Here is a 26,584-nt window from a genome sequence, read left to right as displayed (position 1 = left end):
GAAATATCGAGTATCGAATTAATGTAGGTGAATTCCCTTTTTAAATAGTTACAAGTAATTTCATGTTGGTATATGTTTTATATTTTACATGGTATTTTTGCGTTAATCGTTCGAGACGATTGTTCAATTGAGTTAAATCGTTGATTGAACTACTTCACTTCAAAAGCGCTTAATTTCACTACTCTGATGCATTTTATGAAAATAGAACTATCCAAACGTATTGTTTTAACGCAATTGAATCAAAACAGTGGAATTTCTCATCACTGGCAATTAAAATTTTTATTGCTTCATGGATGTGTGGAATGCTGTTAAAGTTCAATGTCAAAAGCCTCCTGAACCGTTCATGACTATTCGATGATATAAAAACACGAGCCAGTCCGATATCAAAACAATGCCACCAATATTTATATCTAATGCTTTTAGCTCAGTCAAAATCAGTGTACGAAGAAATTATTAAAAATAGTGATGATCCACCCTGACTCCCAATAGTAGATGATGCTTATTGTAACGCGAGGCGTAAAAAGCTCAACGATATACTAAGTTATCCTTGGCTGGAGTTTAATGTACAACTCATGATACCAAAATAAAAAAAAAAAAATAATCGCAAATCCTTTCCATTGAAAAATTGCAGTAATTACATTGAGAGAGTTGAGACGTATTTAAACGTATTTACTTGCCAAGAGAGTATAGAGAACAAAAAGGAATGGTACAAGAGAAAAAGGAAACCCGATAGCCCTCGAACGCTCGTGCGGAAACTGGAGAGTACACACGTGAGCCTCGCGGTCGATGACACCGGACGAAAAGTTATATTATAAAAGAGCGGCTGCCTGATGAGGGCCCTTTGTCCCCCATCGGCTTTGTACCGCTGCAGAAACGCTGGCGCACGATAATACTCTGTGCGACGTGACTCGGCCGCTGGTCATTTCATATCGGTTTAGCGATTGACGTTTATTGTTTCGCGGCGTTCTCGTTTACAATAGAAAAAGGTGGTACATGGTGCAGTACATATACGGTTGACGCTTGATTGTATTTGGATTAAATTTTTTTTTTTCTTTTTCTTCCAAATCCGCCATATTTTTGGTTCTTGGGAGACTTGGGGTACCAGAGGTAAACTTTTCGCATTTTTGAACGATACTCCCTATTATCGCTACAACTTATTAAAAAAGTCCTGTCATTCTGTGCAGCCTCGACCATTTTTGTACAGCGCTGAGTTAAAAAGTTTTAATCATATCAGCAACTTCCAGGCTGCTTCTGTAGTATACATTTTCTAGAATAAGCCGATACGTAACTACATTTTTTAGAAGCACTCGACACGAGTAGGGTTTTTAGGGACGAGAAGTTGTATTTGATTTTTTAAGGTTTTAGTTTTTTTCCTTAATGAAAAAATAAAACATAAGATACAAGTAAATCTATAAGCTCTACTACAGGATTTTCAATTTTTATAACCCCATAATAATTGTGTAAAATAATAAAAGCTTTAATGTATATTCTCGATAAATTCAGTGAGAGGTGCTCATATGACAAGAAGCAATTTGTGAAATTCCGATTAAGCTACTCGCTTTGATAAAAACTTATCTTTCCGATAAATTAAAATAACAATTACTGTATGACGCTATAGCAACGAGTGCGGCACTCGTCAGTACTCCAGTAAATGTAGCAAGCGCGTCGCACGAGATATTTTAGACTATGGAGGTAAGTTAACATTTTATGTAATAGTTTTTTTAAACATTTTCGGAATATTCAACGCAACAATGTCTTTTAAGATGTTTTTTCAATTTCGGTTCAAAGAAACAATATTATTTGAAGGATGGCGGACAACAGATCTCCAAGGAATAATTTATTCGAGTATAGGAATCATACTTTTGGGCATCATTTATGAAGCTTTGAAAAATTATCGGTAACAGCATTAATAATAATAATAATCGACATAGTTTTTGTATACTTGAAGATATTACTGAATCAAGAATGTATTTATTTTAGGGAATACTTAAACGTCTCAATTGCAATCCAAAATACTGGTCAAAAATCGAGAGTGTGAGTGTTTTGCATTTTTTAAATTTTACATTAATGGAATTTAATCATGAGTTGAATTTCTTTTCCAGGCAATCTATGTTTTCCGTGGTACATTTCGTTCAAACTTTATTGCAAGGAATTCAAATAACGATAAGTTATTTTTTAATGTTTATATTTATGACCTATAACGTTTATTTGTGCATTGCTGTAACTATTGGTATTATGATGGGGTATTTTCTTTTCTCATGGAATAACGCTAGGTGTGACATCAACCAGTGTTGTTCATAATTAGAGCGTAGTCAGTTGTTAAACATTTTCATCACGTTACCTTCAAATTTGAATAGTAAAATTCATGGGTGAAATGTTTAATGCTGTAATTTGACAAATTGTGATCGTAGATTATTGAATTAATAGATTGTGAAACATTAAACTCTTGTAAACATAGTATTGTACAGAGAAAGCAGTTTTTTTATAATATTAAGTCAATTTTACGTTTATTGAAAAAGAGAAAATATTGTTATCTCAGTTTTTCAAAATATTTAATTTTGTTATTGTCTTACGGATTCGATAGCACTTGGCTCTTATCTATTTATTTATTGTTACAGTGTAATTAACTCAAAATACTTTTGCTTTATAGTAATTCAAGTATTGTAAAAATTGTGTAATTTTCCACAATTTATTGTCCTTAAATTGTTTAAAAAATTAATTTTTAAGAAAAAAACTACTAAGAAGCCGATAAAGTATACAACTGAACTTTTTTTCTTGTCATACAACGACTTTTAAAAACAAGATAGTGAAAATCCGACATTAGATGTAGACCGAACGATAAGTTTATCTTATCAATGACACATACATTTTTATTTTCCTTTATTTTGTCAGAGCAACGTATTGACCTCTCTGATTGTTCAGTATTGAAAGAAATAAGTTAGCACCAAATAAAAAATAATTCAAGTTTGTATCGTACATTCATTGCAACCTAAAGCAATTTAAAAGATTTCGCCATGTTCAATAGTTACTCTAGAGACGTACCACCGGTGACACCGAGTCGTCCCTCGAAAAGTACGAGTGAAATTATATTTGGTTGGGACAGATTCAATACTTGGGTTTTAGCATTAGTAATTGTATTGTTCTGCGTTTGGGGGGTCAGTTTCTTCACTTTTTATAAACCTGACTCAACAAACGGTCCACCTCCGAGTCATGAAGGTCACCATCACCCAATGGGTCATTCTCATCCTTAAAGTGAGTACTTTAATATTTGTGAGTATAATATAAATTTTTATGGGCCGTACATTTTTTACAGGTTAAAAATACCAACTGACGTTTTAATTATTTGCATTGATATCACGGACGACTATGAAATATGTAATGAAATTAGTGCCAGAGTTATTAATATGAATGTAAATGTTATCCAAACATTATAAATTCTTAATATTTACTTTGTGAGTGCTTTTGATGCTTATTTTACGTAAAGTAATTTGAAGAGGGATGGTCCGTCATTTAATATTTATAATTTAAAATAATTAAAATTACTTATGTAATAATTATAAGGTATGATGCGTAATAAAAAGTATTAAATCTTTGTACGATTCCTTTATTGAAAAGCTCTATCATCTACCATTTCTTTAATTTGTAGGATGCACTCACTATACTATGTAAATGACAACCCACCAATCTTAAGAAATACCTGGTTATAAATAGATGTTATTTTATAGATTATCTCACAGAAAACCCCAAAAATTACAAGTCTCAATTCTCGTCCGCGAAATTCCTGCCACGTGATTTGATTCAGATGGCTTATCAACGATATGTCATTAAGTCATTGACCAGCAAAGGAAATGAACTAAAACAACAGCTGCGTGCCGTTCATTCATCAAAAAACAAAACACCCAACTGTGCACGTGTCGCGTGGTCGAGCTATACGAGATGTTTATTCGCGGGACAGCTCACGGCCCATTATCTGCACGCTCGGGGCAGACAATGAAGCCGTGCGTTATATTGTCACGCCATCAATCATAGGCGTTAAGGGCAACACTGGGCTGCGGAGCAAGGCTTATTGATAGGTGGTGTATTGTGAATGCCTGGCATCTCGTAAGTCACGCCAACTAATCGATTATAAGAAAGATGATGGTACAGGGGCTCGCTTGGGGGAGGTTGTTGTTACCTTAACGCGTCAATGTGCCTCCGTGTGCAGTTACGATGTTTATTATTTTTTTTAGATTACCTTTTCGCGTGAGAGACTTGGAATAATCCTTGCTTTGAAGTGTTTGTTTACTCATTGCTCTTTAAATTTTTTTTTTTTATTTGTCCAGATGTAAAACAATAACCCCATCTATGGATGAATATTGTGTTGAAAATATGTGGCTATTCTCTAAATTTGATATTTTTGAACTAGAATATTCTAACTCTCCAATATCCTACAGATTAGCTTGTTATACCACACAAGGCTTGAAAAAAGTAGTGGTGACCATTTAAGTTCAATATTTTTTAACTAAAAATAATCAAAAACTAAAAACCGCTATGTCTCCGTAAATAATGGAGATATCCCGAAAAGGACGATAATTTGTGATCACAAAAATATAATAAATGTCTTTCAAGTTAGCTTATTTTATTACACAGAGGCCTAAGAAAATAGTGGCTATCCTTTAAGTTTGATATTATTAATCTAGAAATGATAGAAAACTTAGAACCGCTATATCTCCGTAAATAATAGAGGTATTGCTAGAAGGACGATTGAGAAAAGAATTTTTTATTGAAACTGTGTGATTTTGGCAACTTGTAACGAACAAATATTCGTTCCCAACCCTCGAATACCCCACAGATTAGCTAATTTTACCACACAAAGGCCGAAAAAAACTATTGTATAATATTGTTTAAAAGAAAATTAACGATAATATTGTTTTTGATTCGAAAAAATCACCTAACGTATAATCTTCTTTCTGTTTCAGGTAAGCCCTCAGAATCTACTGACGTTGAACATTTTTTCGGTGAGTGTTGCTGGTTTAAAGAATTGAAAATATCCTGAAAATACCCGTAGAGCCCCATCACCCTAGAAAATCCCTCGTTTCGACTGGAAAATAAGTACTGGGTCGGAAACGTGATCCGGCACTTCTAATCGTAAAAGAGTCCCCGGCGTTTCTTGACAATCTCCTCGAACGAGACTAGTTCCACGCGCGGGCCTAGAAAAATACGCGACATTTCACTCTATAGTACTTTTATTCAACCCACCTCTTTTTTTTTTTTCTGTGATCGCATTCGAGTAGCCGAACTGTTTTACGACCAGATAAAAAAAAAAAAAAAATAAAAAACGTATCGCACGGGGCTCGTAAATTTTACCCCGTCCTTTAATCCAGACTCTCGCTCTGGGACGTGATTCTCGACGCTTTATTTATTTTAATCTTGTAAATTTTTAAATTTAAATTGTCTAATGACTTTCGATGAATTTTTTCAAGATCTTTTTAAAGCACCCGATTCTCTTAATATTCCGTTGATGCAACAATGCCTATAAATTGTAGACACAACAATCGATCGCTCGTTTTAATGCTCGTCTAACCCTAATTGAAAAGTATAATAATCTTAACGCTACAAAAGAAAGTACTATACTATTGTTTATCTCGCGTGACAACGTTAGATATCATTTTCAAGTACAGTAGAGCACCAATAAAACGTGCACGTGCAGGAGTGAAAAAAAAAAAAAAAAAAAAAAAAAAAAAGTATTTCACTATCTCTAGAACGTATATAAATACACGAGCCTCCCCCCGCCGTATGGCTCTTATCTTCCAAGGTAGTTGAAAGTCTCGTACACCCACCTACATCTGATGAAACTATCTATGTCGAGAATCAGCTCCGCAGGCTGCTATTTGCGTTTATTTACACGTCCCGCAGGAAGGCAGGCTTACAATCACGCGCCGGACAGCCGTGAATACACATCGCCATCCGTATGTATGTACAGCACGGGAAGCGGAAATGACGCGCGATATCCTCGTCCAGCTTTTCCACGGGGGAGGGGTGCCTATACATGGGCGGAAGGAAGCCTGGAGAGACACGTCCCCTGAGTTGGCTTTCCACCGGTACCGAAGCCACTTGGACAATTTCGCGCGAGTTTAACGAGCGACGTGTGTCCGGAAGCTTCCCCCCCCTCCCATCAGCCGAGTTGTTCTAACGACCCGATCGGCGCTTCGTGCCCCGAATGGTGTCCGCGCACCTCCAACTTGTTCGAGCTTTTTGATTGCCTCGGAGGACCGTCGAATTGTTTTCGCCACCGATCGTTACGTCCCAGTTTCAAGTGAGCGGTGTAGATCCGAGAGTTAACTTTCCTCCGTTTTTGCAAAAAGTTATCATCCTCAGCCGTGATGTGCAAGACGCGCACGCGTGTCCGCTCGGAAAAAGGGGGGATCGGGCGAAAGGCAAAGTCCACCGCAAACTTGTTCCGGGGGTCGAGATGATAAATTTTAAGCTACACCGCCGGCATGAAAAAATCATGAGTGCATCCCTCTTCCCGGCTTGCCACTTACGCGGATAAATTCGTTCGCGTTGGCATTCTCTGTTAAATTTTACGTCGCTGCATGCATTTTTTCGTGCTTAGCTTGTCGCTCGGGCGAGATAAATCTTGGCTCGCGAGAGAGGGGGTACAGTGCCACGCCTTGGGGAGTCGGGCGATCTTTGATACGCCGCGGAGGAAAGTGGCGAATCAAATAATCGGGCAGAGGAGAGCTTTCGACTTTTTTTTTCAGCTGACGTTGTTTCCACGATAATGACTCTTCTATCGAGACTAATGCTGGTTCATTTAGACATGTTTCGAGTAAATTGACCAGTGTAACTCTTTGACTGAAATGCATGTCGAATCACAAAAATCCTCTGAGGGCACTGCTCACATATGAATCTCATGCATGTCATTGGTCGGGAGAATTTTTTTTTTTTGCCCTACGATATTAAAAAATTCGGTCTCCATCGGTTGCGGGGCCATTAAAGTATGCAGAAAAAGCAAACTAGGCATTAAGATGAATCTCCGATAGGGTTTTATAAATTGAGTCGCTTCGTTGCGCTGACCCACTGCGAGAGTAATATACCGTAGGTCTATATCGAACGACCCGAATGAAATTTCCGATAGATTCGGTGGTATCCCCTTGGGAAGAGAACTTGGGTGAAAGAAAGGCAAAAGCGACAGGGGCCAAGAAGCCGCGGCAAAATTGCGTCCTCGCTATACGGGTATGGGGTAATTGGATCAAAAATTAAAGCCATAGCGGGTTCGTGGTTTTTTTTTCCCCCCCCTTTACTTTTGCTCTCCTCTTGTGGTGAAATGACAGGGTGTACGCGTACATATAGACGGAAAAAGGTATTTTAGAGGAAATTTTGTGCTCCAAGAGTTAACGAGGAGATTGATGATGCCTTTGGTTCAGGGGTAATAACTATGTATATATATATTTATGTATAAAAGTTTCGCTTTAAGACTCCTATTTAATGAACTTTTTCAAAGATGCAATATTTGCTTCTATGTTGTCTTATATTTTTTGCCGTTTAAATCACTGTTATTAAATTTTTTTTATTTTACCATTTTTTTTTATACCGGTGGTAAAAATTGGTTTTTCAAACAATTTATTGCAAAAACTTTAGTTTCGCCATTGGTTACTTATACTTGTGACTTTTTTTGTTATGTTTCATTATTTCATAATGGTATAATTTAGTCTTGGAACCAACGAGCGTGTGGCAATTAAAAAAATTGCAACGCAAATTTTACATGTCATTACAGTAGATGTATTATAGCAACTTAATTATCGTAAACGTAACCTGTGCTTCTTCTTTCGTAATATCGCATAAATAAAACCAAATTTATTCGTGTATCCTCTACTTTGCACTTTTTTTTCTTTCACGCACAATAAATTAAGCTCGCCCGAGGAAATACGTGCAAGTTTACCTGGCCTCGAACAAATTACACTGCAAAAGCAACAGCAGGTTGTACAGATTAGCGTAGTAAAATTCCACGACTGGGAAGAACCATTAGGGCGAGTTTACGCTTATAAGCTTCTAATAAGGGCTTGTAAAGCGCTCGACTAAATGTGTTGAAAAACGCGGGAAAAAAAGTGGAGAGTAAGGGTTGGACTTTGTCATTGTTATGGGACCAAATTTTTTCCCATATGTTTTTTGCTTGCCATTTCTGCCATATGTTGTGAAATAAGTGCACGAGGTGTGAGTGGATACTTTTCCTCGAAATGAATAAGATAAGTAGATAATTGGGATTTGTTTTTTTTTTTTGGTTTTTCTTTGGGTTTTTCAAGTTTTTGAAACGTACGTTATTTTTGCTTTAATTGCCTTGCACAAACAAATGAATAAAATTCCATGAATTCACTATTATTTCAACTGTCTTTCGGCAAGCTGAAACTTTAATCAAACATATTTAAGTGAAACAGTCAAGTTGACGAAATTTCAAGTTCTTGTCAGGCGCATAGTCTTTTCAGCATTAAATTAATAAAGTTTCTGAACTCAACTTCCATCCGTTTATACGTAAATCCATTCACAAACAACGACTCCTAATTATATTTTGTTTCTTCCAAAACTTTTAATTATGTAGATGACAAAGATGCAAATGGTAAAAATATAGTCAATTATTAAAAAGAAAAATTTCCCATCGTTTTCCTCGCACAAACACGTACAAAGTGACTTGTATAGATAACCCAACAACCGACCCAAAGTCCAGGAGCGAAAACAGCGAGTCCGCTCTGAAATATCGCCCCACACCTCCGTCGATTAATTATACGCACGCAAAAGCTAATGTTTAATTTGTAGGTTAATCGTCCCAATTAATATTCCGGAAGCGCCACGCTATTTTTGAGGGACGAGCAACCACGTCATGTTTGTGTTTCACGAAGAAAAAGCAAAGTCGGAAAATGGAAAAAAATTCCACTGTCGCGCGCTCGAGTTCATCAAAGCGAAAATATAATGTTGGTGCATAAACGCACGGGATATATGAACTTGAAAATTAAACACGTTGCAGGACGCGATAAACAAAATTTACTTTTTCACTGTCACGTGGTGAAAATTTTTCCGAGGGAAGTAGCTCGCCGATTCCAATTAAACGCGACAATGGCCGTAGTCCCAGCTCTCATCAACGACCCGCACGCGTCGCCGGGCTGTAATCCCAGCCTCTGCCGTTGGAAATTCCGTAAGCGTCCTTCATTTCAGCGCGAGGGCGCGCAACAAAGGGACATCGCGGCGCTGAGATTCGCGTTTATTTGGAAAGTTGAGGCCGGTCGGGATCGATTTGCGGGAGGAGGCGAGGGGGTTGAGAGGGAGATATGATGGGCTGGAGGGATTCCGCGCTGCGTGCGTGCGGAATTTCACGATCGGAATGACGAGGATGCCAGCGGCTGGCCGTGACGTGCATTCATATGCGGCGACGCGTGTCGAAGGTTGACTGCTGCCTCCTGGGCTGGGAGATCTTATTTAGGATGTACTCGCGTTGGAGATAAAGTTTTCCCGGCAGCTGAATATTCTGGTCTCGGCACTGGAAACCCAAGCGTTAATGGTTGTTGGATTATCAACAATTGGCACAAGTCACTTTGTGCATTTATTATTTTTTCGTTTACTCGGTTCAATATTGGCCGGTAAATCGATTTAATCACTGGAAAATTGAAGTGTGTTTAAGTACACCTTTAAAGCGTCTAATCGAAATTTCGGTTTTTTATAAAATGCATTAAAATAATGTCGATAAACGTTTTAAGAACAACCAATTTTATGCTTCGTAAACTGTTTCACCTGTTCTATAAAACTAAACAATATTTTTCTTTAACGGTTGACATAAGAAGGCTGTAGAGAGTAAAACATTTCTGTCACAGATTGTACACACTTGTGAGCGTGTTGAATATGTGACAGCCAAGCTTCTTCATTCCACAGCTGTCCTACATTGATTTTTCCCATTCAAATGTGTCCAGTTTAGTAAAACTGATTAACCACTTGATGCATCATAGATTTAGTTGTTCTTAAAATTGTTATCACGATGAGTTTTATAAAAAACCAAAATTTAAACTACACTATTTAAACGTGTAATTAACATGTTTGGATGTACAGTGTAATTACCATTGCTGTGACGTTATTTGTAAAGGCGTGAAAATATGAATAATACACTGGTAATCACGTAGTAAAACAACATAGTTACACGCGATGATAATTGTCGGCAAATTATTGTCTCTGGTGTCGTAATTTGTAATACACACAATACATACGTAGACAGAAATCACACGCGTACGCGAACGAGCGTAAAATTTGCTCTGACGCGCAAATTGAATATTATTTCGTTCGCCGGCGTAAATGTTTGGCTCGCAAATTGGAAATCTAAATGCAAATAGGGGAACGCGCGCAAGAGTTTTCGCGGTTTGTATTTGTTTATCGCGAAAAACAGGTAATGCGCGCTTAACCCCCATGCATACGAATAACTTGGACGCTGCCCGTGCAATCGCGTGTTGTATACTTGGCGGGGAAAAATTTTACATGCAAATTTCGGTTTTAAACACGGGCTTGGAAATTTTTTCACAATAGCCTTTGCGAAGCTGATTTATTTTTTCGATTTCTGGATTCTGAAAAGGAAATCATCTCCAACCATCGCAAAACTATGTGAAATTAATTTCCAAAGTCTCGTTGGTACAAACTATTTCGGGACAAAGCCGAGGCAGTGCTTTAACTTATCCACGTATAGGATATTAAACGAGACAGGCACGCGAACGCATCAGAAATGCCCTTTGGCGCAGTCAACAAGTGTCCCCGCGTAATTAACGCAGATTGTGTATTCCACGAGTGACTCCGGGGATATTGCGATGAGACGTGTCTACCTCCTTTTCCACTATAACGAAACCCCACTCGGTCCGATTAGACACGACACAATTTTGTTGTATTTTGCAGTCGATGCAGTTCAAAATCAAAGATTACACTGTTAATGGCCCTAATTAAGAAGTATGTAGGTTAATTATCCTTCGCCAGTTAGAACAGTACACATCTGGTTTTAAGGAAATTTTTTTTTTTTAAATCGTAAGGTGAACGCCCTGCCGTAGTGCCACTTTTCTCGAGAACCTGAGTGCACCTACGAACGCTTTGCATTTACTGCAGTTTCGCACTTTAGGTCGCGAGTTTTTAAAGCTCGATGCTGAGATTGTATAGTACACTGAAAAGAGTAGCACACCATCATACCGGGATCTTCCGCGTCGATTAAAACAGCACAAAGACCCTAGCACAGCTGAGTAAGGGGAGGAAAAGCGTCTGCGCGCGAGTTCCCTCAAAATTTCCACGAAAGGACAAACGCGGCGAGTCCTTGTACCCGGGCAAAAGGGCGCGACAGAGGTGACACAGCCATTTTCTTACAAAGGGGCGTAGGGCTCACACGCATCCACGTAGCTAACGCGTGTAACCAGCTCGTTTTCTTGCTTGTTTCTGCGCCGTTACGCAATCAGTGCACACCGTGCACTCGCTCCTCCGACTACAGTCGTTGCCTCACGTGCAGGCTCCTCTTGAATATTGCATACGTCGGGGCTTCTTCTTCTTCTTCTTCTCCGGCGTTCTCGCTTATTCTCCTCTGCTGGCTCATTACCGAGTGTCTTGGAATTTGCACTTTCGGAACGTTATTGTCGCACAAAGGGACTATGGCGCGGAGGGTCTTTTTTTTTTTTTTTTGTTTCCTTCTCAATTATTCACGGGCCATTGTACAGTTTTTAAGGGTATTTTTTTCTTCACGCTCCTTGACTCCGTTTTAATTTTCGCGTGAAAATCTTGACAAAAGAAAAAAAGCGTCAGTGTTTTTCTTTCCAAGTCGCCCGGGCTTGGGGTTAAACGGGTACTCTAAATCTCCGTGAAGAAAACGAGAGACACCCCTGCGCGCGTAAACACACGAGTCCACGTCCATATATATTCATCGCACTTTACGAGCCCTTAACTTACCACTAATAACCCGCAGACCAACGATCGAGTGCAAAATCACAACCCATGCACCATCTCCGCCATATACACCAGTGGCTTGGAAATTTAAACGCGATCGCACCCTCGTAAAGCTGTCCGTCCAAGAGCAGCTGGCTGAGCGGACCATCGATTTGTCCGAGCAACGAGTAATATATATGTATATGTAGGACGGCGATGTAGCTGCCGAAATGGATTATACGGATAATCTCGGATCGCGCGATTGTCGAATTGGCGGCAGAGCTTCGCGGCTCGTGAGCTTTTGGTAGTTTGCAACGAGTGTTGGGTTTTAAATACCTTTTTTTTTGTCATCGTATGAGAAGAGAAACCGAGTCAATTCGGTAGAGGCTGCATTTTTGTCCGAGAGCCTTATCGTCTTTAAAAATTGCGTTAAAAAAAAAAAAAACCTTAGTAATAAGAAGTCGCTACGCGTAGAGAATATGTTTTGGAATCGTTTGGAAGCTAAAAAGAAGAACGCGTTATACAGAAGATAAATACGTACGGCTCAGAGGTCGAATAACAAAGTGGCTTTGCCGCATCGGCTTTTTGCCGGCAAACTTGTAAATGTTTTAAAGGCCGGCGGGCGAGTATTAGTAAAAAGAGTTGGAACACGGGGGTGAAGAGAAAAAAGCCAGCTCGATTTAACCATCCCATGGATCGTACAGTAGTGCGAGTCAACGCAGGGCCCGGCTTATAAACCATCCCTACCGAAAGACGTACATTTTTAGGGGCAACCTCGGAATTTTCACATTCTCATTCATCTTTATCTCGCATCCCGAAGTCTTTTTTTTTTCTTCCTTCACGAGCGCAAAAAGAAAATATTAAAGAGGGAAAAAAAAATCTCCTTCGACTGCGAGCACCAGTGAATGCCTATTCGAGCTCTCGACTACTGCAGGACTTTTGAAATGGCATTCTTAATAAGATGTGGGACGTACGGGGGGAGTTTTTTTTTTCCTGTTGTGCGAGGGTAAAAGAGGTGAATGGAGGCCATTCAGTTGCGGTGAGATGGTTGCATGCATACACTGCGAGCTTTTTATTAAGAATATATTTAATGGGTCTCTTAGCCGCAAAGATGTGGGACGCGAGATATAAAGTTATTAGTTTTTCAAGAGCCCGCTGTGGGACGCGGCTTGAAGATATACTTTTTTCACTCGCTGAAGGAACCTTTTGGGCTCGAATGACTTTCGTAAAAAAAAAAAAAAAAAAAAAAAAAAGGTATTGACAATTAAACGTATCATTGTGATGAATCAAATGTTTCTTCCGCGTGCAAAGTAGCCATTATTCACACGAGTTTTCCACCCCCAGTCGCGGATTAATTAATTCGCGCAAAGCACACGATTAGTGCTCGCGTAAGACGGCAAGAAACAGTCGGATGGGGCGGAGGAGGAGCGAAAGCGATTATTAAAGCTCGGGGGGTTCGGAGCCGCACATCCCCGGCCATCGGATAGGGATTTCATTTCTCCGGAGGTACGAAGGAAGCGCCGCTTTCATTACACGGCAATTAAGTTTGTACTCGTAGCTCCGGGAACGAAGGAAGCTTCTATGGCCATTACAACCGATGCATTGTACCCTCTTTTAAATAATAATGAAGAAATCTCGAATGTAACTTCCGAATATTAAAACCCAATTGAAGCCACCGAAAACAAACAAAGCGCACCCGAGGGATAAAATCGGGCGAGGACTCGATCGACGCGATGAATCTTCGATGTGCCTTTTCTCCGTAACCAGTGAAGCCTCGATGAGGAGCGTATCAGCCGAGTCTAGCACCCAATGAACCTTTTCATTATCGTCGGATGCGCGCCTGCATTAATCGTGCCTCGGCGTGCATGTTTTATTTATACACAGTTAATGCGAAACGATACATAACCGAGGAGTCTGCGAGCCGTGCACCATCAGCAGCGTCGCTCCTTAATTATGGGCGATGCATTTCTCAGTCTCTTTCTGATGCTATTTTGCCATTCCGGGGGATTATATCGCGCTGGCCTGTTTTCACACCCTCGGGATTTACGACACGCGCGTTAGCGGGCTTTTAGCTTTATCGCGGGATTAAATATCGGATGAAAAAGCTCCCCGAATTTTTCTAATTTATCGATTTTTTTTTTGCACAATAGCTTGTACGATGGGAGCTAATTAGGGGCCTCCTCGCCTGATTTTATTCACAAAAATTCTTCTTTGGCACCGTAGCATCGCTCGTTTTGCACTTTTACGCAGCTTTATTTACACGCCATACCCTTCCGTAATCTCCTTTCCTCAGAATTACTTTTTTCTTTGAGCCGAGCAACGAGATGCAAGCACGTTTTTAAATCGCAATTACCATTTTTATTTGGTGCGCTTCACGGATCTCCTCTCATGTACGACCGTTTTCCATTGGAATTCATTAGAGCTGTCCGTGAGAACTCGCAGTGAGAGCCACCCGCATTATTTCCTCACTGGCGAAAGGAGCTCGTTAGGATGACCGAAAAGAAATTACATCTTCGTTCCTCGACTTCAAACAGTTCGGGTGCAATCCTTGTTTTTTTTTTTTTTTACATTTCAGGAGATTTTATTTGTATTTTTGAAGAACCAAAGCTTTTTCAAGTACACAAGCTTAGCCCTTGATTATAATGATGAACTTTCTTGCAAACTTGGCAAATCCTCTGAACTTCTCATATCTGAGTTCTAATTTTATCGTGGCTTAGACACTGAGAATTACATGCCTTGGCCTTTTACGTGAAAACTTTAGGTAAATAACACTGATTGGTGACTGCTACTTTTATGACTGTGCAAACACTTGGATTTTTCTTTTTCACCTCTATGGATGGTCACAATGTTATAAATATATGTGCACACGATAATTCAGAAGGAACACAAGTTATTGTGGAACATGCAATTATTTCTCTGTACTATAATCCCACTTTCGAGTACATGACTCTGCGTATTAGATAGCTCGATATAGAAGCAGCAATAAATTTCAACGAAATCCGGGTGGTGCATTGTAATAAGGTCTGAAGTAGAAATAAATTAGCTCTGAGAGACTAAAAGGAGATTACAGCGACAGACACTATGAGACACTTATGGTGTCACGTCTCTTTTTTTTTTTTCTCATTTCTCCCAAGTGACCATGTTACTATTTTTCTTCTTTATTTTTCTACTGTCTTTTTTCTCTAATTGCATCCTTTAATGACACATTTTTCTTTACCTCTTTTTATTCCTTGCATTCTTGAGAAGTTAGTACCCTAAGAGTATGTAGTTTCACACAATTTTTCATTAAATAGTTAAACAAATAGAGTAGTTATTTTTACAAATAACTAATGGTTTAATTCAATACTCTCAAATTATCTGGTTATCTAGTGTAATTTACTGTTTCATTTAACCTAATTTTGTTGCGTTTTCGGTGTGTATACACAAAAAATTAAAATAACGTACACAGTATAAAAAAAAAAAAAAAAATAAACACACAGCTGACCACATACACAGACGTAGTACTGGTGGTAAGAGTCCAGGCGCAAATTCACAAGGAAGAAGAGCACACGTGTGTACATACCTACATCACGAGCGTTAGTCGAAGGGCGGAACAATGCCAAATCTCGGCTCGCAATCTCTCGACTGAAATCCAAGGTGGTTGAACTCTTCGTTGTGGCACTGCTTGTAGCAGCGAAGAAAATGTATCTCCTGTCTAATGGCTGGTTGCTTTTGTAAAAAAAAAAAATAGAGTGTGCGTGTATGGGTGAGGGCTTACCTGTGAGAAAGTCGTAGATCTCGTGGAGGAAAGGAGAGTCTGGCCGAGTGATTAGGAGAAGCTTGCGCTTATAACATACACCAGCGTGAGTTTGCGAGATCGTCGATCTTTTGTTGGAAAAATTATTTTCTCCGGTTTCTCTTATTTTTTTGGAGATGTACACAAAAAAACGGGTTTAAATTAAGTTAGAAAATCATTAGAAATCACCAAATGTTGACTATATTTCATACGAATTTTCTACAAAATTGTTCAGTCACTGTTCATGATATGGTTTAATATTTAATCCTCTGCAAAAAAAAAGTTTTCGTTAATAGTTATAAGTAACAATTATATTATGAATTTTCGAAAAATTTACTAACTTTCAAAATACTAGATAATTTTTTGTAATCGTTTTTATCGAAACCTAAAAAAAATAATAAAAATAAATCTAATTAGTAACTTTTAAAAAAAATCCATAGCATATGCGCTCTACGTGAATAGTTTCAGCTTACGACAGTACGGCTCATGAAGTGACGTAATCACCAAAAAGTTTCCTCTTTTTTTGCTTACGTTAGCATTGATACCCATTTTTGGACAATTTTCGCACGGTTGGCCGCCCATTTTTTCGTTCAAAATTCTCAGTGCATCGTTATAAGTTTTGTCCCATTCGTAACCTTCGAATAAGCACGTGTCATTTTGTAAATCGACTATTGAGTCAATAAAATATTTAACAGATGACTTGTGGCTGCAGATAACGGTTTTCCATTTTGGAGTCAAAACTAATAAATGGTATAGGGCAAATTATAACGTGTGGTAATAAAAATAAAAATAATCTTATTGATGACATCTATCATACCTGAACCGAGACATTGTGGTTGAGCAACACCACCGTTGACGTAAAAATCTGTATGACCTGTAAATAAGCATTGATATTCATTGCTACGATAATTTTGGTTTAAATCTCACATTCTGGATTAACGAATACAATCAACTCAAATTTTCCAATTTTATTACAAATAAGGCAAACTAGAGCTGGTTTGTCTTTTTTAAGTGGCATCTACGCATAGTTACAAACCTATGTTTTCTTTTATGCCAAAGCCACTAATTCCAGTACCCACTTGTGTATGTATGATGTCAACGAAATTTGCATTATCCTTATCGATTCTGAGGTTTGGTTTGACGCCAACGAAGCAGGGCTTTGCTGGATCTAAGCCAGTGATTCTTTCAACTTTCCAAAACGGATCTTGTTTTAAAATATGAGCTGTTTGTCCGCTAATGTGTGCACCAAGACTGTGACCAATAAAATGCAAACGATTCCATTTGATATTGATAGATGTATTAATCAATTTTTCAATATTCGGTCTTAGTTTCTGCAAAAAACTTTAAGAAAACACTGAGCTTTTTTTTTAATACCAGAAAAATAAATCAATTCATTTATGATTGAAACTTACTTAAAAATCTTATTACTAATGAATTCTGTTTTTTTCGCAGCTGTAATATAATTTTTTGTATGGCTAGCATTATTCCAATCAACAATTATAACGTTAGCTTGTCTCTACAATTAATAATATTCTGATGAATCAATATCAAAGAACGAAAGCTATTTTTTATATTATAAACGTTGTATTACGGTGAAACTTACAGTACTCAGAAGTCTTTCTTTTAACTCCAAAACCCATGGTTTTTTCCCTCCAGACCGATATCCATGGATTAGAATAAAAGTTTTGGCTGTCGGATCAAACCAACTTTTTTCGAGCTCTGTCCAATCATCATGTAAATTAATTTTCACGAGTTTTCTTTCGTAACTAGTCGAGAGGTAATATTCAGTTTCTATTCTTTTATGATTTACGTTGGTATGAGAGACAAGAAACGATCCGAAAAATGGTATATTTTTTAGATCTGAACAAATTACATTTTCTGTTTCGTTTGTACTGGCGTTAAAGCTTGGCAACACTATCACAACGAAAAAGGTGATAATAAATTTATCAAATTTTTCGACCATGTTTATCCGATGAATGTTCGTAGTAAACTGATGCCGTAGTCAATAACATTTTTTCAACTTAACACTTTATCATAAGGTTAAAATGAAATCACTCAAGTGCTTGTGTTTCCTTAACGGCTTTCAAGCTTATCGTATGCATGAGTAATGCTTGTCGAATAAAATGATTATCTATAAAAGTACTTTACCGGTTTTTACAATTTTACCAGACTAAACGTAGAATCTTGATAATATCGGCTCATGGCTGATCTTGTTGTTAGATTAAAATAAACGGGATAAAATTTTGAAAATTATTTTAAATAAAAATTTTCTTGGCTGCAGTGCAAGACTTACATTCTTTGTGGTTAAATTTAACATATTCAAAATATAAAATTCTTCTCTCTTTATAAACGTATTTTTAAAAAGTGGTAAAACAAAAAGAAACCAATTTCAATTTGTAACGAAATTTCCAGTATTTTCTAACACTTATTGGATAAATAATTAAGAAGAAAATTACATTTTATTCACAAACATGTAAATTTATTTATTTATTCATAGAGTTAAATTTACAGAGGTAAATACAATGTTACTTATTCATTTTTACTTTAAATACAATTTTAAGTATCCAATAATTTATATTTTAGAGTATAATATTATCTGTGAAAAGCAATGCTTCCGCTCATGACTTTTTCTTATTTACTACTCTAAATCCTGTAAAAATAGTTTTTTTTATTAAAAATTTTCTAATATAATATTTTAAGTAAAAATTATTTTTATTACAACCAACCTTAATAGCTTCTTTTACATATAGAGGATCATTGTAACTAGCTATAAATCATAAAAATTAGTAAGTGAAAAATACGTTTTGTTATGCATAGTAACAAGCCTATTTTTTAGTTAACTAAATTAAATAAATTACCGCACTCATTTTTCAGTTCTGAAGTAAGTACTAAAAACTTTCCTCTTTGGATGCTGTTAATGGCATTAATTCCCATTTGAGGGCAATCAATGCAAGCTTCGTCATTTTTGACATCTTTAAAAATTTGCATAGCACTATTGTAGCTACCATCCCACTGGTGACCGTACAATTTGCAATTATTGCTTGTTGACGTTGTTAACAATTGTGTGTACAAATCATGCGAAACTTTATGACTGCATATAATAGCTTCAAAGTATTCTAGAATGAAAATTGTTTCAAATCAATGTTGAATACTTAAAATAGTATAAAAAAAACTTGTTTCAATAAATTATGCATGTTTCTTACCCAATTTCTCACATTTTGGCTGAAGAGTTCCACCGTCTATAAAGAAATCTATGTGCCCTAAAATGTTTAACGATAATCGATTTAGCATAATCGCAAAATGATAAATAATTTTTACAAAATTCATATTAAAATTAATCGATCGGCTTCATGAGTTTTAAAAATGATTTCTTTTAAATATTTTCTTAAAATTTTTGTCATTTAACGCATAAAAAAGATAAATTTACAGTATAAAAATATAACATTTTTTTAAATCCATAACTTTTATATTTAATTCGTAGAATGCTAACATTCTTTAATTTAAACATTCGTTTAAACGTTCATTTTACAAGAAATTTAACTTTTTGCTCTAAAAAAACGATAATGCAGCCTCATGTATTAATCGTATCTAAAAATGATACAATACATGTCATATTTGCTTACCTATAGGTTTATTCAAACCTAAAGAGAAGGCATCAGAATTATAGCCAATATTAGAATGAATAACGTCGACGAAAGCAGCATCTGATTTATCAAGTTTGTAATGATCTTCAGTGTTAGTATCTACGAAACATGGCTTAGCTGGATCTAAACCAGTAATTCGTTCGATCTTCCAAAAATCGTCACCGGATTGTTTCATTAAATGTGCAATATGTCCACTCAAATGTGCTCCAAGACTATGGCCAATAAAATATAGGTGATTCCATAAAATTCCTTTAGTATTAATGCGATTCCAAGTTTCAAATTGTACATCTCTAAAAAGTCTAAGGGTAATAAGAAACATATTTTAGAAATGTCATAGGATAAAAATTCTGGTCTTCAAGCAGTTTAATACTTATTACTGTAACAAAGTAATAGGTTTCAATTGTATTTACTCACTCATATACAATATCGGCTACAGCAGGGAGATTCTCTGCAACTTTGACGTAATTAAGACTACTAGCAGTATTGGTCCAATCGACCAAAAATATGTTGACGTCTTTCTATATTAATATAGATTTTTATTATGATTAGTATCATTTCTGTTTTTACAATCATTATTATTATTATTATTATTATTTTTTTTATTACTCTTATAACTTGTATAAGTAACTAAATTTGAAGAGTATTTAGTGTTCTTTATATGCTATTCCTAAATTTATAAACTTACTACAACGTGAAGCTTCCTAGTCATAGCTGATACCCATTCTTTCGTGGTACTAGATCTCCAGCCATGAATAATTACAATACTATTTTTTTCTTTATCGAAACCAATTTCTCGTAAAATTGATGAATTCGTTAAAATTGAACGATTTATTTCAAACGGTTCAATGTGATGTTTGGTGGACAGTAGTAAACGGGCTTCAACTTGACCTTTAAAAATTTCTGAAAACCCTTCTAATTTTTTGTACCAATCGCATTTGATACCTCCCAAACCCCAGGATTTTACATTTTTAATACTGTATTGACTATAGAATAATACAAAAGCAAATATTAAAAAATTAACAGTATTTTGAAAGTGTCCCATTATTGCATATACTATGGTACAAACTACTTTTTTATGCTATGTAAGAGCAGAATATGTCCTGTTATTTATACGAACATTGAGCTCATTATAAGCGCTCAAAGATTTTATAATATTTACAAATACATTCTTAGTACAATATTTGACTGTTTTAGAGTCAAAATTTTATCAAACTTATTAATAATTAATAAAACACGTAATGCTGCGTAACTTAAATAGTGCTTTTAATTTATTCAAAATGATTAGTTTGAAACAAAAATTTTTTTTTCTGTGTTTCATATATTACCATAAATTTAAATAACACTATCAATTATTTTAAGCAAGAATATCAGTTAGTCCAATCTTTGTTTGAGGGTCGAATTAAATTTAATGTATAATTAAAATCAATGAGTTTATATTAAATTGAACCAACAGTAAATTTTTTCTCAGTGTAATTTGGATTCCTTCTACTGTACTACCAAGCCGAAGAAAAATCTCTGAAATTGAAAAAAAAATCTTTTATAGCGAATTATTTCAAGTTTTTTTAACAACAATCGTCAAAAGATAGATCACGAAAAACGCCTTAGGTAGGATGCAAATTTTTTAGTTTCTCGACTTCTTCTAAGGTACATAATATACCAATTATCCTTTTGCGCCAATTATTTGTCTTTTATTATATCTTTAACACTTGAATGAGGATATATTTGTGTATAGGTATAATAACTTGTTACTCAAAATCATAAAATTTGATACTTGAACTTTATAAAATACTTAGCCTCTAAAACAATATTTATTAAATACTGTATTTTCCGATTTTTGTACAATTAATAGTTCACTATGGGTGACGTACATCCTTTTAATAGTGTAGTTTTTTCTGTACTTAGAAAGTTAATATCTAATCCTTTAATCGCTGTAAATTAGTTCAAAAAATAAAACAATAGCAATTTTTTAATGGTACTACTTATTGAAATAAATGAGTTACCTTTATAACCTTTGCAACACTCTGTACGTCTTGAATTGTGAATTCTGTAATATTGAATGTTTTTAAATTATTCAGTATTAAAGGATAGAAGTAATGCTTTTAAAATAATGTAATAATATTTTTGTTGTATTCGTTTAACTGTAACTTACGGCAATGCGGTTCTTTTGCAGCTGCTATCACTAAAAATTTGCCTCTTTGGCTACTTCTTACAGCATTTATTCCCATTTCTGGACACCCTGGACAAGGCAAATCCACTATTTTAGAGTTTAAAATTTGCAATGCATCATCAGACGATCCATTCCAGGGGTAACCCAAAAATTTACAGGTATTATTAATGGCATCAGATATGGATTCAGTAAAGTACTTGTAGGCAAGCTTATGACTGCAAATCATCGTATTCCATTTTGGAGTAAAAGCTAGAAACAAAAATCATACCATGCATGAGGAATATCTTGATTTAAGAATAACACGTAATTAGGTTGATGAAATGTGTATATTTACACGATCCTGTGCATTCGGGTTGAACAACACCTCCATTTACGTAAAAGTCGACATGACCTAAAGATTTATTATTATTCTATTGTATTGAAGCCAGAGATAGTTAAATAAAAATCCAAAAAATATTTACCAATATCTTCTTTTAAACCAAGTCCATCAGTTTTCCCCCCAGTTCCTACTTGAGTATGAATTATATCTACGAACGTAGCATCCTCTTTATCAAGTCTTAAAAATGTTCCAAGCTCTTTAAAGCAAGGCTTTGCTGGATCTAAGCCAGTGATCCGTTCGACTTTCCAAAATGGATCGTCTTTTAGTAAATGAGCAGTTTGGCCACTTATTTGGGCTCCAAGACTATGTCCAATAAAATGTAAATGATTCCACGAAATTTCCTTGGACGTGTAGTTAGAAACTTCAACTTGTGCCTTTGCCGACTGAAGAAAACTATACGTAAAATACATTATACGTTTTATTTCTTTAAAAAAAGTGATTCAGAAAATTAATTAGGTTGAAACTGTGTAAAAAATTAATAATTGTTGAAACCGAAAACAACTCTGTTAATAAGCGAATACATCTAGTTAAATAAACTTGCAATTTTATATGTATTCCGTTTACATGTCTACAATCTTAAAAGAACATTTTTGTAAGTTTTTTTTTCTTTTCGAAAAATTAGATTTATTTTAAGTATGTAAACAATAATACATATAACTATCGTGAGTTTTGATTTATTCAAAATTATACTCATGAAAAAATTTTTCTTTTAAATAAGTATTATTCTTACTTGAGTAGCCTATTAGAAACTATTTCAGTATTTTTAGCCGCACTAACGTAATTTTTGCTGTAACTGCCTTGACTCCAGTCAACTAATATAACATTAGCGTTTTGCTGAAACGAATTTATTACATCAGGAATTGTATATACATGATTTTTATAATGTCCTTTAAGTCATATCATTTAAAAAATCTCGTGTTTATGTATTTTTGGAAACAAAATAAAAATTTTTTTTGTACGTGAAAAAAAAATTTTTCATTTATTTTTACAACTGATCTATAATACTTTTATAGAATTTTTTCATGACGCTTTGAGTACCTTAAGTGTATTTAACAGTACGAGTGGTTTGTCTTTATTGTAAAATACATTATTAACAAACAATATCAGAGATTGTTTAAAATTATTTTTTTTAATCCTACTTGAATTTAGTATACAATGTTTTTTTTCCTTACAAAATCAAGAAGTTTATCTTTCAGTTGCAGTACCCAACGTTTTCTTCCACCAGATTTATAGCCATGAATGATGATGATTGTCTTTTTAGAAAGTTCTAGGTTTTGCAAACCTGTCCAATCTGTGAAAGCTAATTCCACCGGCTCACTATTTTTTTTGGTGGAGAGATAAAAACTCACTTGCAAATTACGATTCGTTCCAGAACTCATAACTAAAACTGAACCTATAAGTGGTATTTTTTTAAGGTCTGGACAGTTTATGTCCGAGCTTTCCACACTACTTGAAAATAAACTTAAAAACGATGCAAAAATCACCAAAACTAGTGTCATTTCCATTGTTAAAATGAGTATAGTCCTATTTAAATAGTATTTTGTATGTGATGAATTAAACTAATCAACGTCTTTACACTTAAAATAATTTCCCTTAACTTAAAAAAATTTCCCTTGTTAATTTTTAATTAGTTAAAATACTCATTAACACTCTCATGTTAAAATAAAAATCAATGATGTACTCGTGCGTTCACGTCAGAGCACTTTCCGAGACTGACTTTGAGGAAACAGTTGTCGGGAGCGTGGTGACTCACTCGTATATATAGACACTGATTCGCAAGGCTGCATCGTATATCTTTTCCCTTCTATATACTTGCATGTATACTGCGTGTTCCGAAAATTTTTCTGAAAAACCATACTACGAGACAAAGCTTATCAAGACAAACGTAAAAGTGCCGTGACTAATAGTGGTCTATCGTATACTTTTCTAGGCATTGTCACTTCTTTATCAATACATTTTTTATTTAGAGCATGCAATTACATAACTTTTTGTATGTATAAAATCTTTATTTTGTTATGTAGTTTGCTGAAAACGTTGTTAGAATATGTAGCAAGCAACTATTTGTTATTGTTTAGTTGTTAGCATACCATTTTTATTACAAATACTTTTCAATGCAGTTACCATTTGATTTGTGTATAATTTCGTCCATTATAAATTTTTTAAATTATAATACATATTAATTTCAGTTTACACTTAGTAAATAGTGCCAAAAAAATTTTTTGACATACATTTTAAATAGAATAATCAAAATATCGAATAAGTGTAAGAAAGTAGCATACGTAAAGTTACAAAATTTACTTACATGAAGAATAGGAAAAATTGTACAACGATAATAAATAAGATTCAACGTCAATCTAGAATTATATTGTCTAATAACAGTGATGAATTATATTCATCACGATTTATAAAAAAAATGTTTAAAAAAAATTAATGTACATTTTTTGGGATGTAGCTCCAAATCTAAAAAAAAAAAAAAAAAAAAAAAAAAAAAAAAAAAAAAAGGAACATCAGTCACAAGTTTTTGTACTGAATAAATACAATTTACATGATTTATGATTTGTCAGTGTATTCTGCATTAATAATTATTATGTTTTTTTCGACGTGTATTCCGATGCTGCTACGTTAAAAAACAGTTAACTTACGACTCGAATACTCTTATTCAATGATACTTATTTACATCCCTAAAGTGTAAATAAATAAATAACCGTTCATCAGTCATTTTATTGTTAATTTTTTTTTTTTTTTTTTATATTACATATTTTGTTTAAGTAGGTCGGCGCGTCCTGCAGATAACTGTCCTTGTATACCTTTTTTTCCATCCATATTTAAATTTTTCAAAAACGCCAGAGTAGTAATTCCATTAGCCTTATATAAACTTTATTTAAAGTGTTCTACCGTTCAGAATGACTAAAAATATATAAGATACGTTAAGGATCCGAGTATATGTATTCATTGCCGGAAACTTGATAAATCAAGGTCAAAAAGTAGAATAAGGGGCAAGAGGAGGAGATAAGGAGCGAAGAGACGGAAAGGCTCTGAAAAAGGTGCGGCGACTTGGCTTTGTAACGCGACTCCTGCTGGGTTTCGAGTTTGCTGCCAGAAGTTCTAGCCCACGCGCTCAAAGATTTAAAACGATGATGTACAGTTGCTACTCGATGGCCTTTGGTGTTCGGGGGGTTGAGATGGCAAGGAGGAGCGACAAACTTTTGTGACTGTGATTCTACATCATGCGCAGAACATGTGTCACTAAAGTTGAAGGATGGGCGTTTCACATTGTGTGCTTTTCGTAGTTAAATACCGATGTACAAAAAAAATTGTATGCTTTTTTTCTGCTTAAATGACTAACTCGTTCTCGATCTTTTCAAACATGTGTGATTTAATGTGTATTTTTAAATGAAAATTTAATAGGGACATTTACATGATGTTTTTTCAGCTTTTGTCTTTTTAGAGTTTCTTACGCTAAGAACACAAAGCAAAGTATGATGGGGAATAGTTACACACTTTTATGTGTAAGAAAATTGCGGGCAAGGTTGTTTCATACTTCCAGATAAAACAAACACTAAGCTCATTTCAACGAGTACATCTCGTGTGAATAGCATTAAAAAATTTATAAAATCCATGTGGACTAAATAGTCCCAAGGTTGGAGAACAATTTGAATAAATTACACTTATGTACCGAAAACTATCCAAAAATGAATAATTGAACCTATTGTAAAAGGCTAACAAAATTTCATGTTTTGGTTGGCACTTTGATTATGAAACGTAACGCAAATGTAAAGGATGATTATATAAAATGCTTGCTCAATCATTCCACTTTTTAACCTTAATGAATGAAGGTGTTGTTACGTAACTTTTATTTTTTATAACGAAACAAAATGTAACGAACGACGCGAGATATCACACTTTGATTGCTCTTTGTTTTTTACCTTAAAAGAATTTCAATTGGTATCAATTGGTATTAAATATATTGGTAGTGGTACATGTCTCACAATTTTGAAGTCTCATTAGTCGCGATAAAGTACAGTTCAACAAATTGTGTATATCGAGACAATAACTTTTATTTTTTATTTTTCATACAATCAAAATAATATGGTTTTATTTTCGAACATGAACTGATAATAATTTTAGACATCAGCTTAAAAAATCTTGATCAAACTGAGTTGTATCGAATTGTTGAGAGTTTATTCACAAATTTTTTTTAAATATCGTCTCACTAGGGGAAATGGACCATCATTAATCTGAACAGATTTTTACAAACTTTGAGATGGAAAACCTTGAGCTGCACGATTTCCAAGTCTTTAATACCAACGTTGCCATCTGCAAAAGAAACTGGATACTAAAAGATTTATATGGAACACTACTGGAGCACGTACCGTAAGAAGGCGCCACCCAACGCTGTACTCTTTTCGAGCGCGCTCAATACCATCCATTCAAAAATTCATCTGAATTTTAGTTTCGCGTCGATGATCTGTCGGACTCTTTTGCAATTTCATTGATGATATTCTTCCAGGCTAGAACATTGCTGACGTATTTACTTCGCTTCTTCTTAAGGGACTTTTTTTTACAATTCTACTTCATTGAATAGGTGCTTATTTTATTATTATTATTTTTTTCTGATATTATTTGTACCTCACTTTATTACATTTACTGTAGCACTAGTGTTGAAAGTTACAATTTTCGTACACAAGTTTGAAACCATTCATCACGATTTA

The 26,584-nt window shown here is 35.3% G+C and overlaps 5 protein-coding genes across 5 annotated transcripts in view; 2 read left to right on the top strand and 3 right to left on the bottom strand.

Annotated features, from left to right (window-relative positions):
* hiw (MYC binding protein highwire) overlaps positions 1-26,584 on the top strand; it is a 154,366-nt gene that overhangs the window by 76,804 nt on the left and 50,978 nt on the right. The window lies entirely within an intron of this gene.
* Positions 1,518-2,301, top strand: LOC106647110 (high affinity copper uptake protein 1-like). The gene is made up of 5 exons (XM_014363365.2): positions 1,518-1,534; positions 1,619-1,692; positions 1,789-1,897; positions 1,981-2,034; positions 2,103-2,301. The coding sequence occupies exons 1-5, from the start codon at positions 1,518-1,520 to the stop codon at positions 2,299-2,301; spliced, it is 453 nt and encodes a 150-aa protein (XP_014218851.2).
* On the bottom strand, positions 15,871-17,019 carry LOC106647109 (pancreatic triacylglycerol lipase-like; the record flags this gene model as incomplete). Its single annotated transcript, XM_014363364.3, has 5 exons — positions 15,871-15,951; positions 16,024-16,067; positions 16,156-16,422; positions 16,500-16,556; positions 16,719-17,019. Coding segments are annotated over 5 exons (684 nt in total), but the record flags the coding sequence as incomplete, so codon positions are not given.
* LOC106647108 (lipase member H-like) lies at positions 18,246-20,035 on the bottom strand. The gene is made up of 7 exons (XM_089598491.1): positions 20,012-20,035; positions 19,741-19,844; positions 19,306-19,625; positions 18,886-18,942; positions 18,541-18,798; positions 18,409-18,449; positions 18,246-18,332 (listed from the first exon to the last, which is right to left on the bottom strand). Exons 1-7 carry the CDS (start codon positions 20,033-20,035, stop codon positions 18,321-18,323), a joined length of 816 nt encoding a protein of 271 aa, XP_089454617.1. The 3' UTR covers positions 18,246-18,320.
* LOC106647164 (pancreatic lipase-related protein 2-like) lies at positions 20,945-23,594 on the bottom strand. The gene is made up of 7 exons (XM_014363434.2): positions 23,045-23,594; positions 22,603-22,706; positions 21,955-22,265; positions 21,828-21,884; positions 21,476-21,742; positions 21,327-21,370; positions 20,945-21,254 (listed from the first exon to the last, which is right to left on the bottom strand). Exons 1-7 carry the CDS (start codon positions 23,375-23,377, stop codon positions 21,240-21,242), a joined length of 1,131 nt encoding a protein of 376 aa, XP_014218920.2. The 5' UTR covers positions 23,378-23,594; the 3' UTR covers positions 20,945-21,239.

This window comes from Copidosoma floridanum, unplaced genomic scaffold, assembly GCF_036245765.1.
Source record: "Copidosoma floridanum isolate Cflo_tuat_1 unplaced genomic scaffold, Cflo_Japanese_pri ptg000006l, whole genome shotgun sequence".
NCBI lineage: Eukaryota > Metazoa > Arthropoda > Insecta > Hymenoptera > Encyrtidae > Copidosoma > Copidosoma floridanum.
The sequence above is the reverse complement of the archived record's forward strand: the minus strand, read 5'-3'. Positions and strand labels throughout refer to the sequence as shown.

What these genes read in the sequence shown, in the direction of transcription:
- LOC106647110 (XM_014363365.2), top strand. An exon ending in AGATATTTTAGACTATGGAG is followed by an intron (nt 1,693 to 1,788) that starts GTAAGTTAACAT and finishes TTCGGTTCAAAG; the next exon opens with AAACAATATTATTTGAAGGA. An exon ending in ACTGGTCAAAAATCGAGAGT is followed by an intron (nt 2,035 to 2,102) that starts GTGAGTGTTTTG and finishes TTTCTTTTCCAG; the next exon opens with GCAATCTATGTTTTCCGTGG.
- LOC106647108 (XM_089598491.1), bottom strand. Translation starts at nt 20,035, where the DNA reads ATGACTAGGAAGCTTCACGTTGTA. An exon ending in CTAGGAAGCTTCACGTTGTA is followed by an intron (nt 19,845 to 20,011) that starts GTAAGTTTATAA and finishes ATATTAATATAG; the next exon opens with AAAGACGTCAACATATTTTT. An exon ending in GTAGCCGATATTGTATATGA is followed by an intron (nt 19,626 to 19,740) that starts GTGAGTAAATAC and finishes TATTACCCTTAG; the next exon opens with ACTTTTTAGAGATGTACAAT.
- LOC106647164 (XM_014363434.2), bottom strand. Translation starts at nt 23,377, where the DNA reads ATGGAAATGACACTAGTTTTGGTGATTTTTGCATCGTTTTTAAGTTTA. An exon ending in AAGATAAACTTCTTGATTTT is followed by an intron (nt 22,707 to 23,044) that starts GTAAGGAAAAAA and finishes AATTCGTTTCAG; the next exon opens with CAAAACGCTAATGTTATATT. An exon ending in TGCAAAAGAACCGCATTGCC is followed by an intron (nt 21,371 to 21,475) that starts GTAAGTTACAGT and finishes TCAATATTACAG; the next exon opens with AATTCACAATTCAAGACGTA.